At 37.0% G+C, this 15,393-nt stretch overlaps 1 protein-coding gene across 2 annotated transcripts in view; it reads left to right on the top strand.

The window, feature by feature from the left end:
* The window catches only part of LOC124158581 (activated Cdc42 kinase Ack), a 107,932-nt gene extending 92,739 nt beyond the window's left edge, over nt 1–15,193 (top strand). Inside the window, exons 9-14 of one of the 2 annotated variants that reach the window (XM_046533742.1) lie at nt 123–280; nt 1,132–1,271; nt 1,993–2,133; nt 2,736–4,171; nt 8,428–8,603; nt 13,359–15,193. In XM_046533742.1, the coding sequence (XP_046389698.1) occupies nt 123–280; nt 1,132–1,271; nt 1,993–2,133; nt 2,736–4,171; nt 8,428–8,603; nt 13,359–13,461 (2,154 nt within the window). In that variant the 3' untranslated portion in view covers nt 13,462–15,193. The remainder of the gene's footprint in view (nt 1–122; nt 281–1,131; nt 1,272–1,992; nt 2,134–2,735; nt 4,172–8,427; nt 8,604–13,358) is intronic. The other variant, XM_046533743.1, reaches the window with a different exon arrangement.
* Nucleotides 15,194–15,393: the final 200 nt, after the last annotated feature.

A 15,393-nucleotide genomic window follows, 5' to 3' on the forward strand; every position in this document is an offset into this window, starting at 1 on the left:
TGTATTAAAGAAGTAAAATGTCTCCCGTCAATTTTTCAGCTTTCTGAAAAGGGACCATGTTTTGCTAGCCCGTAAAATTTTGTTTAAGACTATGGATAATCATGTATCGTTCTCCTCTCTAGTGCTGGGCCAAGTCTCCAAGTGATCGGCCCACTTTCCAGACCCTGCAGCAGACGTTGAAGGAATCTTTTCCCCCTACCATGAAAGTTGTTCAGAAGTTTCAGCAGGCAGAGAAAATGACATTAGAACCAGGAGATTCCATTGTTGTGATAGATGGAAGGTAATTGCACTGATGATTTTTGAAAATATGTTAGTGCGGTGGTTTTTTATTTTTTACTGCTTCAGTTTGTTATCTTTGCAGTTCAAAGTGGTCCATGAAAATTAATCATCTTAGAAGTTCAATGTTTCAGTGAGATATTACATTCCCAAATGTGAAATACAAACGTTTTACACAATGGCTGCAGCTTTCTCTGACCAATTATAGTTAATGAAATTCTCATGCTATAATGGAGAGGATATTCATATTTGTGATTATTATGAAATTTTGCTACATAATTCTAAGATTCTGTGCTGTAAAGAGGCCATCTCTCCAATGATAAGTTTTGTTATTCATCAATAATTATCAGCAATTTGCAATATGTGAATTTTTCTTCTCTTCAGTATGTTATTCCGAATGTTTGTGATGGATAATTTTATACTTTTCTGTGGTTATTGGGGAAATAGAGACTTTAATTGAATTTTATTCTTTTAAAATAAATTCACTTTGTGAATAAGTGCAAAAGTTGGTATTTTGGATCCATCAAAATATGGTGGTTCTTTCCTCATTATAAAATTTTACTGATGACCTTCCTAGAGTGCTAGACAAGCAAGTCATAATTTCCTCTCATTGCATTTGTTACAATATTTAATATACAAGCCAATAGAGCTAATGCATGTTTGAAAGAAGAGAGGTAATTTATGGACTTTTTATTGAAAAAGTCCATGCGTCAGCTCTTTGCTCTTAGAAAATTGAGTGTTGACTTTTTGTAACTCATTCCCTGCCATGAAAGGAAAAATTGCATTGCTCGAATTTATGATGTGCTATTGCTTGTTATTGAAATACCTATAATCAATTTCATCTCATCCCTCAAGGTCTGAGCTTTATTGGTGGAAAGGTCAGAACCAAAGAACATTTGAGATTGACGAGTTTCCTCGCTCCATGGTGAGTCCAATGAGGCCCAAGGCTCCTGAGGACATCAGCAAACCACTGGAAAATTCTTTCATTCACACTGGTAAGATAGTCCACATCTTCATTTGTGTGTTTATCTCTATCTCTATTCACATCCTGGTTCTAATTATGTAAGTTTGTTCTTGTTGCTATAATATAGCCCTCTTTGTTTGACAGTATATTCCTAGAAAATGTTCTAGTATTGGGAATTGAATGGATTCACCCCAGTCCTTTACTCTCCTTTTTTTAACTTTTTGTCCGACTCTTTGTACTCCTATTTCGTTTATGTGTATGCAATACCATCTATAATTCAGTAAACAACATTAATTATCATTCGTTAAAAAAATTCAAAACAAAGAAGCACGCACTATCTAATCACCATAACATGATCATGCAGTTGAGCACCTTGAAACTGGCACTCCAGTGATGTCCCCGAATAGGGTGATTCCGAATTTGGGGTGCAGAACTGAAGTGTAAATATGTTAACATTTTCTCCTTTTTGAAAGAGCCTTTTATGTAGGTAAGTCACAGTTGGTTTTCACCTTTTTTATTTTTCTAAAAAGTCCTATACTTACACTCTTTTATTGTGTAGAATCATAAGTTTGCTTATGGCTTAAATACATTTCATTTTTACAGACAACAGATTAAATGAGCCTGGTTTGGGTACCATGCGTATCTTCTTTATTTTGATGAAATACAGTGGTATCTTCCAGTAATGGTAATAAATTAGTATAGTGACAATTTGAGGCCATGCTGCAGTTTTAATAAGAATATCTTCTCCTCAGGGCATGGGACTCCTTTTGGGAACTCATGGGGAAGCCCAGCGTTCATTGATGAGCTCTACCTGAGAAATCCCATGGAGCCTCCTGACATTCTTGGAATAGTTGGAGATGGGCCATCACCTAAAGTTCCCGATCGGAAAAAAAGTGAGTTCTGTGTGATAAAGAATGGTAACCTGCATGCTGACCGGCTTCAAGTGTGCTCTAAGAAGAACCACAGGATAATAAATTAACTTGTGTACATAGGCATCATTTATTAGACCGCAATAGCTAATTAGAAAGTTTTCTCTCTTGTTTAGATAATTTAGAAGAGGATTACTAAAATTAAGCAATGAGACATATATCTAGTAGAAAACAGCAGATAAATAGTTGGAGAAATTTATTCCTGAATACTTTCTAAATACTTCAATCCTACATGTTTGATTAGCCTCTCACATTTCTGGACTCTCCCCTCTGCTTAATTGATGATTGAATGAATTTGTTAAAGAATAGAATGGCATTTTAAGTACTTATTTTGGCTGGAAGGTAGATAAAGATACTGTGACATTGGAAAAAATTTTAATACCCTTTCCGGTAAAAGATTTTTCACTGATTCCTGTAGTAAAAATAAGGTTATTTGTACTTCCTTCACAATTAATCTGCTCTTTAATGTTCATATTATTCCCATCATGATCTGCTTCATGGATTTTGTTTGCTGTGGATCATTGTTTGGTTGGTGTTGTCAATGCCTCAAATGTTTCCTATTTCAGATCAGCAGCAGGGAGCGAGTGGCATTCTAGTCAGACAATCGTCAAAGCAGTTTTCCTACTCTAAGTTAACCAATGAAAATGGAACGAGGACCACACAGAACAGCCTCTCTTCGAATTCAGCCACTGGGGGGTTGTACGCAAGCCCACAACGCATCAACAGGAGCAATCCTGGAAACAACGCTGATAACATTCTCATCGACCTCTCAGAAGAAGACATTGTGGTGAGGACTTCCTCTTCGGCAGACAACTCTCTCCAGACCAACTCCTCCTCCATGTCTTTTGCTGTCCCCTCCAGCACAATGCGTTCCACTCACTCCATCCTGGATGAACCGATCGAAGGAGAGGAGGAGACGCGGTGGGAATCGGCTGGAGATCAGCAGCTGTACGCAAACTTTCCCCCGACCAACGCTGTGCAAACCCAGTCATTTTCTCACAGTAGGGTGGAGTCGAATGGCCCACCCAGGGCGGCCTCCCCTGACCCTTTTGACACTTCCAACATCTACAACTGCTTCCACTACTCCCAGGTGGCTCCTGACATCTCTCCCTCCCCAGCGGTACCAGTCGGCCCTGCCCCGCCCCCTCCCACATCTTCCAACTCGACCTACTTGAACGTCAACGCCCCCGATGAAGTCCCTCCCGAGCCATCGGCACCAGCCACGCAGAGGTTACACCACTGTGCCACATGGTCCAGCTCGTTGACTTCACCATCCAGTGATAGCAATGGTGGATTCCAACGGCAGCAGTCACACATGGTGACAAGTGAACAGCCTAACCAGTGGCCTGAAGACGTGAGCTTGACCCTGCCCGAGCGTTTCAGTGAATCGGTGAGGTTGAACCCTGCCCCCCCACCCCCTCCCAATGCTCCCCCATCCAAGCAGATAAGCCCCACGTTTTTCCTCGAGTTGGAGAAGTGCTTGGGGAAGAAGGAGGCTCGTGCCAACACTAACTCTTCGTACAACAATGGCAGTGAAGTGTTGCAGGCCAATGCTGGTGCCGGCAGCAACAATAGTGGGATCCCGGCTCTATTGCCTCCTCCACAAAAGCTCACTCCCAAGATGAGGGTGACCAACAATAGTGTTTCGTTGCCCTCCCAAAATTCATCATTTGCCACGTCTCCCAGTGCTCCCTATACTCCATCCCCCAATGCGATGTATTCCCAGTCCTCCAAAGTCCCAATCTATCAGCAAGTATCCAATTCCCCTCCAGGGATGTGGCAGTCCCACCATGGCACGTTGCCAATGCCTTCATCATCGAGTGGTAGTCAACGAAGGGAGCAGAGTCACAGGGGAAGACCAGTGTCCACTTCACAGCTTGACCTCAGGTCGAATTCGAGTGGCCATAGTGGTGCGATGCCATGGGGTTCTCTTATGTCCGTTGGGGCATATGGAGGAGCCTCAGGAGCAACGGGAATGCCGTATTCTCCAGACAAGGATATGGTGAGTTATCTCTCTTTATTGTCTGAGAGAATAGCTTTAAGGATTAAATCTCAAAAGTTGTACTTTTTTCAGTTCACTAATTGTAGAGCAGTTCTCCTTTTTGATTACAGTTAACAGCTTTGATTATAAGTCATTCAATTAATTGTTCATTGAATTATCTACCCATCTTTCCCAGCCAGCTCCCTCAAACACTCCTCTATTATAGCTGTAATACCCATCCCCACTTCAGAACGTCTTGTTTTTTTTTTTAATAGGATTTATATGTCGATGCAGAGGCAGGGTGACATGTAAACCAAGGCAAAAATTACTTGGAAATTTAATGTCAATGGATTATATATGTGTATTGATTATCTCTTTGGGTTGTCCCGTGCATTGGGATGTTATGAATTCTTTGCTGAATAGATCGTGAAGATACAATTCAATATTAAAATATCCCTTGTGCAGCAGACTGATTATTAATGGAGTCATGATTGGTTACAGCATTCTCTCATTTTTGTTGTTTTTTTTTTGAGTGAGCAAACTTTTATCAGATTTCTTAAATGGAAAATATAGTTCTGCAATTTTTAAGCCTGTATCATATGAATTAACAAATCATTAATCATTTTATTCCTCGAAATTTTGATTCTTGGCCGTGAAATGGAAGTTTGGTAATAAGATTCACGTATTTGTGTTCACGTTTTATCTCTCTGATTTTATAAAATATCCGAGTTAGCAAAAAAGCTTACATGCATTGCTCAACAGGATAATGTATGGAAGATATCAATAAAAGTATTTACTGATTCCGTGAGTTAGGTATTGATCTTTTGACTAGGTCTTCTTTTTCTGTGAGATTTTCATATAACCAATTTATGTTAATCTGGCTGTATATATGAAAAAATTTTGATGAGCTTATCATTGTATTTCTTACAGGCAAGGAATAGTTAACAGTTACTAATTACTTCAATTAATATTGTATTTATTGCTTCCAGTTCTGTCCTGTGTGTTCAAACAATACTTATGTGCTATGTCTCTATTATATTTGTTCTTATTGTGGTCAATTCATCCTGCTTAAGAGGGGCTCTTGCCAATGTGTATTAATTTTTTTTTGTGTCTTTGGAAGTGGCTATGGAGATACATATCACCTTTCATCATTGTGATGCTCTTATTCTTGCATTCTTGAGTCATGAATGCTTCACTGCTTAGTTGTACATCTAGATTTGGCTGAAATTTAGCCATCTTACACCTAAATGATATTTTAATTCATTCCCAGTCATCACTTTATTTAACCCTATATTCATTGCAATTTTTGTCACTTGAAAGTGCACTATTTTATTGACTTATTCACTGTTAGCAATCCTTTTGTCTATACTTGAAATCAGAGCTTTTTTAGTTGGGTGAAGTAGTGACTGAAACCTTATTACTTACCTGTAGTGTATGCGTACGTATATCATTATGTAATTTTACCTGAAGCACATAATTTTATGGTAGTGTATCAGTTAGTCCACCTATTATTTATAAATTTTGACCTCAATAGTCATCATCTTGTCCAGTTTTGTATCAATTACATTCCTAGAATGAAAAAATCATAACAACAGAGAACGTTGTCATTTTAAAATTTTTATCTTAAAATATTCCTAAGTCTCTTGCTAGACATAAAAGTGAATTTTTTGTGATCCATATAATCATTATGCATCATTAAATTTCCCTGCTTCCAAAAACTGTTGTGATTATCACCATCATTTGATGGCCGTCCCTTAGCTCTTGGAGATAAAAATGCATTCATTGTGATTCATCGACTTCTATTTTACTTTATGAGAACTCTTTAAGAGAGTATGTGAACTTTCACAAACTGTGCCAAATCCCAGTCAACAGTTGCAGTCCTTTCAAAATATTCTCCCTCCCCTGATGCATCAAATAGGGACCAGATCAACAAAATTTGCTATTTTGTCTTTAACACGTTGAGTGCCATGTCAGTCACCGGTGACTGGCAGTATAAAATATGATAATAAAGGTGAAAATTGAACATTTCTTTAGAAAACTTAAATGGAATTTATTACAACAAGGTGAACATGAAACTGGTTGTCCCTCGCAATTGTCACAAAATGTTATAACCTGTTTGGTCAAATTTCGTGCTATTTTTCTGCCACTCTGTGCCACATTTTCTTCATTGCACGATTTGCAAGATTTAAAAATTTCCATCGAGTAAATTCTAATTTGCCAGTATTGCACTTCGCATTGTTGTACTACGATACCTGTGTGCGCGTCCTGACAGGCAAGTCACTGTAAAATCATGTGGCACTCAACGTGTTAAATGGAAAGAATGTGTAAGACATTTGACCATGAATCAAGGAATGGATTGCGGCAACAAATGCGGAGTTGAAATTATGCATATTTGCAACCTTTTAGTGATTTATATTGTGCCCACTTATATGCGTAATGCATTTCATATATCGATACCTCCACTGTACAAGCACTCAACAATTGCCCTCCAGGTTGAAACCGCTCATCTAGCAGCCCAACAATATGCATGCGCTCAGCTGGTAGTAGCCGGAGCACAAACGCTCACCTCCAAGCCTCCTAGCTGTGGAGGTGAGCGTTTGTGCTCTGGCTACTGCCAGCTGAGTGCATGCAGGCCCATGCTAGGCTGCCAGGACACCAGGACGTATCCCGGTGCACCCTCCAGCCATCATTGGTGCCCTCCTGTTCTGAAACTGACACTTTTTTGAGGAGTTAACTTGATTTCAATGATGTCTCATTTAATAGCATAATAAACACCGTCTTGAGTAAACAAAATAATTTAAATCAATATAATTCAATCTGGTAGGATTCATTTCAATCTCAAGAGTGTAAGGATTAAAATTTCAAAATTTATATATTATATTCTACACCCCCAGAACCCCCAGTAGTCCTCCACCTGCATAGTGATAGCGCCCTCTGGCCATGGCCGTCCACTGCCCTAAGAAGGGGTCCAGCGCGGGCCTGAGTGCATGTGTATTGTTGCGTTCCTTAATGAGCAGGTTTGATCCGGTGGGTGATTATTGAGCGCTTGCACAGTGGAGGTATCAGTATATCGCTCTCTATTCTGGGTTGTCAAGAAATGAGTTTAGCCTTAGAGCAAAATACGAGTGTGCATGAAGTCCATACAACCTTTCCTCTCTAGTTCGAGTCCTCTTATTTTATCCTCCCCCTCGTGGCAGGCTGGATTTTAATTAATAATATTGTTATTATTCTTGTTTGAAGCTGTCCCTCTTTTAATGGTAGTGCAGTGGTGGAATTGGGGTGAATTAAACTTGAACTCTACTCAGCATGGCTTGGGTCTTTTGGTGAAGGAGAGGCGTGAAGATGCGATTGAGAAAAAAAGAGATTCTCCTTGGTTGGATGCCTTGTGACTATGCCCTGGCATGATGTACATTCTCTGCAGCACTTTGCCATTACACATGTAATGGTTTACAATCCATAGATCTAATTGGCAATTTAGAGGTAGGATATAGAATGAGGCTGATAGGGAGGCAGAAGATATCAGAATATTAAGTACTTGTGTACCAGGTGCCCTTGTGTCATTTTTCTACAAATTATTATTATGGTACCAACAGTAATTAAAAAAAAGGCAAATTTAACTTCTAATGGAAATTAATAGGGAAGTATGAATATGTTACAGTAATAGTTTCTTGATTTTTCATGTGAAGTCAGGGGAAAAATTTATCTAAATAAGAAACGAAGACAAAAACCTTTACTGATGATTTCAAAGTATGGATCTAAGTCCTCATACAACCTGTGCATCTCATTTTTTTTCCAATTATATAATGTTTGCAATAAAGAAGGAAATTCTTGCAAAGGCTTCTGGTTTGAATGGTAGATGTGATCATATTTTTTGGGCTTTTGCTGCATTTCCCTTTTCTGCGGATGATGGTGTTATGGGCAATTGCAACAGCAGGTCAGAAGACTTCTATTGGGATTACCAGTGACACTGACGTCCTTAGATAGCAAACAATGTGGTGAATGCCAGGAAAAAAATGATCGCATTAAGAAAGAAAGGTGGTGCTTACGGCATGAGAAATCATGATAGTGCTGATTATAAAACCTCTGATTCTTATTGAATTCCACCACTGCACAGTTAGTGCCTGAGTGGCTTATTTTTCCTACCCACCTATTAGTAATGGATTATTATTGAGCCGCGTGCTTCCCTGCATGCTCTATCCCATGCGTGCTAGTGTGAACGCCGAACTTGCAAGTGCATCGTGAATTGATGAAATGTGGGGTTGACACCACACACACAGGTTATGGTGCACGACCCAGTATTCCGGGCAAGTCGGGTGGAGCTGGTGGTGCTGGCAGTGGGTAACAGTGAAATGAGTGGCGCCAATATCGAGGAGGAAGTGATATCAGCTCTCGAGGCAACGGGATGGGATGCATTGGCGGCCGCCAGGCACATCAAGCTAGACAGATTGCTAAGGTCAGCAGTCAATGGGGGCTGGTCTCAAGTGATGCCTCTTTTCTCCATTCTCTCCTTAACCTCTCAGTTGGAACAAATTAAGTGCATGCCTTGGGATGTTGCAGGATCCAATTTTATTTTATGCGGGTGGGAATTATCTACATTATTTTAAGATCTTACATACTTAAGACTCTACGTCATCCATGGTGAATTAATTTCATTTTAACCTTCCAGCTGTTAATCCTTTGGTTATTGTGGGTTAGCCTAATGTTTATACATTCTCTACACATTTGATGATTCTTGCAGGTTCTAGGTTTTTCTCTTTTATCTTGTCTTGCATATGACATTAATTCCTATTGAATTATTTTACTGTACACATAGATTTATTGACGACATTTAGTAGCGAACTATAGATGGAAGTGGTATTCACTTTTTCAAAGAGGACTGCTCACATGCTCACAATGTATGTAGCTGGAGGGTTAATTGGAGTGGCTGACGAATCTCAAAAAATTGGTCAAATAATTTTGTATTAATCCGGTAAACAATAGGCCTCACGAATCTAGTGTGGGTTGGGAATTTCAGATATCTTTGCTCACAAGGTCCTAATTCACGGTATGAATTGAATTAAGAATAGAAGCAGAGGGTTTTCATTTGTCTCTTCGAAATATTTCTTAGGGATTCCCGAGCAAATTATTTGTTTCGATTACACTTTTTGAAATACCTATGCAGCATTATGAGGGAATATTACCAGTGCTAATATTATCAAAGGGGGTTGTTTTCATCAGATTACTCCAGAGTTATATATGCCCAGAAGTTTGTGCTTTTAATTAGTTCGTCATACCATGAAAAGTATTTTGGTGGAAGTGAGAGTATGAATTAGGTTTTTGTTCAAAGATACCATAATTCCTTCTTGGGAAACTGTCTTGGATGCTGCATTGCTATTTAAATTCTCATCATGATTCTTTCGCCACCTTCTTTTTTCATAAACTAGATGTATTTTGTGGTCATTTTTTTCAGTGTGATAAAAACCTAAGAGGTAGTTCCTGCCAGAAAGTGTAGGCCATCTTAAGATTTCTCGTCTCTATATACTGGACTCAATTGAAAATAGTTTGTGCACAGTATTCTTGATATTAAAAAAATTAAATAGGGAGTGGGATAATTTGAGTTCCTTTCATTCAAAGTCTCAATATTTTTAGAGTCAAATAAGCTGAAATGTGAATGTATGTTTTGAAAATCTGTTGAAGTGACAGGACAGTTCCTTTTATGACATTATTTTAGGTAGGGGTTCTTATATTTACTGAAAATTTACCATTACTTACTAACCAAACGAAAACAAAAAGGAGACTTTGTTGCTTTCCACAGATTTATTTCATCCGTACGACATGTTTCGGCCATAGAGGTCATTATCAAGTACATATGACCTCTATGGTCGAAACATGTCGTACGGACGAAATAAATCTGTGGAAAGCAACGAAGTCTCCTTTTTGTTTTTGTGTATTAATTTCCACAAAGTTGAGCCGAAAACCATTGAATTTACTAACCAAACCTCTGTAAAAAAATTTCTGACCATCTGAATTGTCAAACAATTCAGTCATGCAGCAGTCTTAATCAGTCTTGTAAGATATTTTAGCCATATTTTCTAGTAAACTATTGATTCAAAATTTCTGGAAATATGGTCATGGCTTTATCAAAGGTATTCTGGGATTTTTTTACAATTGTTTGGATCTCTCTTCTTTTGCTCTCTCACTTTCACTACTCAATTCAGTAAAAGCCCTGTTTGAAAATTATTTAGATGAAGCAGATTTCATGTGATTAGCTTCTTACCATGCCATTTCAAATCACTTCTTTGTATGCATTTGAAGTGCTCATAAAAAATGATTAGTATTAATTTAAACATCTCTGTTTGGGAATAATATGCCATGAAATCTTCCTTTTAGTAAATGCATGACTTCAATAGGTTATTTGCAATCTGATGTCTAACTGTTGAGTTGTCTTGTAAGCTCTGGAGAAATGAATTACATAATATCGAAAGAATTCCTCAATAAAAGTCTAGCGTGGCAACTTCTTTGCCAGTAAGTTTTTTATAGAAGAATTAAGACTATATACAATCTTTATTTATGTTGAAAGAATGGGTTCTTTAGTAATTCAGGTTTAGTTACGCATGCTGCTTTTGGAGGTGAAATCCGTGTGGATATTGAAATAGCCATCAATTTCAGTGGAATCTTCTCTATTTAAGATTTTTTTCATGCCTGGGATTTTGCTTTGGTCTGTGCACCTGTCATGCTTTTGTATTTGTGACACTTTCTTGAGAAACATCAAGATGTTGCAGTGGGAATTAACAAATTATTTACTGTGCTTTTACATGAACCCATCATTCATCTTGGGTTTGGGTACTGTTTTTCTTTCTTGCCTCTGGGAGTATATGTACTATTTTGAGGCAAGCTTACTTGTAGAAGATGGGCTAAGTAAGTATTTTTTGCTGTTTATATGTATTGCCATACCCTTCTTACCTCGACTAGAGATAAATAGATTCTACTACATATTCTCTTTTCTTCTCTTGCCACTTATTTTCTTTTCTATATGCCTGCTAGCAACCTTTACGCTGAGATACATCATGTTATCAGAAAGATTTACATATATGCACACGTACATACATATTTTTCTAACTTGTGCATCTCTATACTTTGTCTTAGCTGCTTATTTTTCTATCAATGTCGGGTATTTTAGGCTAGCAAGAATAGTGTTCTTTATGCACACTCCAATTTAACGTCTGCTATAAACCATCAAAAAATCTTCTATACAATGTATTTTTGATCAACTGGTTCAGTGTCTCTTTTTTTGTGGTGATTGTTTTGATTTTTTTATTGAAAACAATTTGCAGCAATTTAATGTTCAATGGTCATAGATTGGAAAGATACACTCTGTTGTTTTTGACTTGCATACCCCTCAAGTGTTTTGGTTGTGCTATTGCTGCTTAGTATTTAAGTGATGTTAAGTATTTAGTGGCTACTAACATCTTATCGTTATAACTAAAAATTGACTCCTACTGAAGAACTGCCATTGTTGGTTTGTTTTGTTCTATGTATTTGATGGTTCAATTTAATCAGAATTGTGTTGTAGCATTAGTCATATGCCTTAATAATGATAATCTAGCACAATTTAGCACATATGCTTCACTCCTCCTTTGCATTAAAATGTATTTTGTCTCAGTATGGTTGAATTGGGATGATTATGAACTGACACAGTATCCTCAAAAATAATATTTGTAGAAAAATAAAAGCAATCAGTTTATAATCCTAATGAGTTGGTAGATTTGGCTTGAGTTTCATTCTAAAGCTTACAGGTAACTCAAGTTTTAGGAGCACCTTCGATGTTTGTTTCTTAGAAGACAGTTATACATTTTTAATAAAGGAGACATTATGTCAGCATCATTTGGTATGAACTGGTGGTTACAACTTATGGGGCTGTATTCCACTATGTCATCTTGGTATGTCTGTAAAGAGTCTAAGCTTCTCAGTTTGTAAGTTGCCTGAAAAGAACATGGATGGAAAGGATGTGAGGAAGATTTTTCGCAATAATCCCAAACACTACTTGATCAGATAAATCAGTTATCATAGATATTCATTCATCAATTCAGCTGTAAATGTCTAACACAATAAGCAGTTCATAATAATTGATTTAACTATGGTGGAATACTGTGGTGTATTTCATTATACATAGATTGAATTTGACCAACTTTGGCTTAACCTGGAGAAATTTCCCGCTAATGCTCTTTTCGTCAATACTTAGTCACATTTCTCTTATTAATGACCTCTAGTTCTCCTTGTCTCCCCAGATAATCTTTTTCTGTTGTCACAATGGCTGTCCTATTCAGTTTTGGCTTTAAGGTTTCGGCAGTGATTAGATGCACTATTACAATCCATTTTTGGGTGTACGTCTGCGTGCTTTATATTTAAACTTGGCGTTTCGTTTCTCCTGCTAGGAACGTCGTCAGGAGACTGAAGATGTAAATATTTTTCTCTCGTACCGTTGGAATACTGGTACATAGTTATTGTTATTATATTTACATCTTCAGTCTCCCGACGATGTTCCCAGCAGGAGGAACGAAACGTTGAGTTTAAATATTAAGCATGCAGCCGTACACCCGAAAATGGATTGTAATAGTGTCCTATTCAGTGTTAACACTTTCTGAGGAGGAGAATCATTGGCCATTTTTAATCTGAAGCTTGGAAAGCAGAACAGTGACTTTTCTGTGCATAAAATTTCTTACATATATGAAGGTGCTCAAGATTTAGGTGTCCCTGTCACATGTGAATTTTTGAGAATTACATGCTAAAAATTCATTTAGTCTTGGAAAGATTTATGGCTAATTTAATGGCTAGACTCCATACAAAAACTTATGGCAGCTCCAACTGGAACAGTCAAACTCCATGTTACGCAGCCTTCAGCATTGGTCAGTGAATATTTCATCCTTATTGTTGAGCCATACAAGGAAGCAATTGATTGTTGATGATCTAAATCCATATTCAACTTCAACTTCATGCTGTATTTTTAAATTTCTTGTATCAGCATCGAAAGGAAGAGTGAGGGAATTTATTTTGAGTTTGTTAACCAGAGTTCTTATTTCTATGCATTGAATATTGTTTTGTTTATCCATTAATGAACTGCTCCAGTTATAATTGAAAGTTAAATAGTTTAAAATTGGCTTCAGGAGAAGGTTGAGGTTTTATTTTTCTTTATTTTATTTAATTGCAAAATGGTCAATCCTTTTTCAAGGTTGGGACTTGCTTCGAGACTTCAGTGTGAGAACGCTCTTCAGAAGTCGAACTGGAATTTGGAGGTTGCTGCATCTTCTCTACTCGAGGATGTGAAAAGTTGATCTGCCATGAGCACAATTGATTAGCCTTGCCAATATGGAAGCACAAACATAAATCTTTAGGTGTCATGTTCGTTGACGATGACAGCCGTTGATGATAATACTCTTTTAGATTGTGCTCCCCAAGACTTGTGATTGTTTTATCGCATTCATGCCCTGCATGTTTTCAGCATTGCTTTGTGATAGGGAATGTTTGTTTTATTATTCACCTTTTAAGTGTACATTCCATCTCCCGCGATGAGGAACACCTTGGCCTTGGGATTGTGTATAAATCGTACTCCATAAACTTCTTAATCTAAGCAGACGCACACTTTAAGCCATTTGTTTTGTTATTCCTGCATGGAAATATGGTGTGAATGTGCATTCAAAAATGATTTCCTGCATTCTTAAATGTATGCATGTTAGTTTGTGACATGTGTGTTCGCGTGTGTGTTCTTTGGAATCGCAGCTGTTGCAGCTTTGCTGTGAATGTGTAGTCAGATTTGTGTGTGTCCCTCAACATGGAAGTGTGTTGATTTACTAATCACCCAATTGTTAGAGTTGCTTGCATTTTGTTTTATTTCTCTCCTATTTAAGCATTTTGAAAGGCAAGTATCTTTTTCTGAAAGAGAGATGCAATTTATTTTATAGTCTGATATTCAGGCTGCTGTAATTTTATAGTTCTCCGGAGGGAAATGGTATTCTTTAGCTATGTCAGTCTCTCGGTGCACTTCTTCTAATAATGCAGATAATATATGATTTTCCATTACATAGTGATTTTCAATGTATTTTGTATGCCATATTTATGAAGAAAATTATTAAGACTGTATGTGAGTGTAGAATTTACGTCTCATTTCATGGATGCTTTATTTGTAGGACATCTGTCCTACACCTCTATCTTCTTGATTTCTTCTGTCCTTCTCATGATTGCACACTTGTAAGGCATTACTTATGATGCCTTCTCAGTGCCTTACTGACAATGAATTTTTTACATCACATTTTTTTTACATTTGCCTTTATGGATGAGTCCAAAAACTGATCCAATTGTAGCTATGTACAAAATCTGAAGCACGAAAGAATATAATGGTGATTTTATTCCCATTCAAATTATAAAGAAGGTGTTATTTTCAGTGCATTTAAAATTGAAATCACTCTGCATAACTGGCGGTGTATTTAATGAGCAGAGAAAATTAATAAATGTATGATCGAGGTAGTCTTGTTGCAATGAGTTTTTACGGCATGCTGTTGTATCTAAATTATTTTTTGGTAAATATTTAAAATTTTTGTTTAAGTGCATGGAAATCAGTGCTTGGAAATTTAGTCTACAGGAGTGCTTGTAATGTCTGGTATTAAAACAAAAGCTATTTGCACAAAAGAAATTACAAATGCCTCAGTGATAATATATTTGTGAGATACCTTATTTATAGCTTCATTGGAAAGGTTTTGTAGAAGCTGTATTTTTTTACATTTTTTAAAAGTCATCAAGAATTGTAATATATATTCATCACATTATTAAAGAAAATTTTCAGCCATACGATCATAACATTTTGTTTACATTGTCTTCCAAAAGCATTAAAACCAGTATTTATGCTATTGTCTTTGTATAGCTGATAAAAGGAAAATTGCAATTGATATTCTTAGCCTATTATGTAATTTATTCAGGCTCAGCATAGGAATAGAATTATTTCTAAACTTTTGTGCATAGCGTGAAAAACATCCTGTTATATTTGGAAATAAATTTGCCAAAATAGTCTCATGAAAATGTTTTATTTTTTCATTTTTTATCTCCTGTAAAATATTCTGTAGGTATAATGTTTAAGGTGTCATAAGTATGCATATTGTAGGTGCGCAACTGAGTTCTAGCTGTTTTTATTAATGAAAGCACAACTTCATCATTAAAAAATTGTTATAAATGAATCACTCAAAGAATTTTTTATCCCTAGCTAAAACTTTTTC

Source organism: Ischnura elegans, chromosome 5 (assembly GCF_921293095.1).
Source record: "Ischnura elegans chromosome 5, ioIscEleg1.1, whole genome shotgun sequence".
NCBI classification, from domain to species: Eukaryota; Metazoa; Arthropoda; class Insecta; order Odonata; family Coenagrionidae; genus Ischnura; species Ischnura elegans.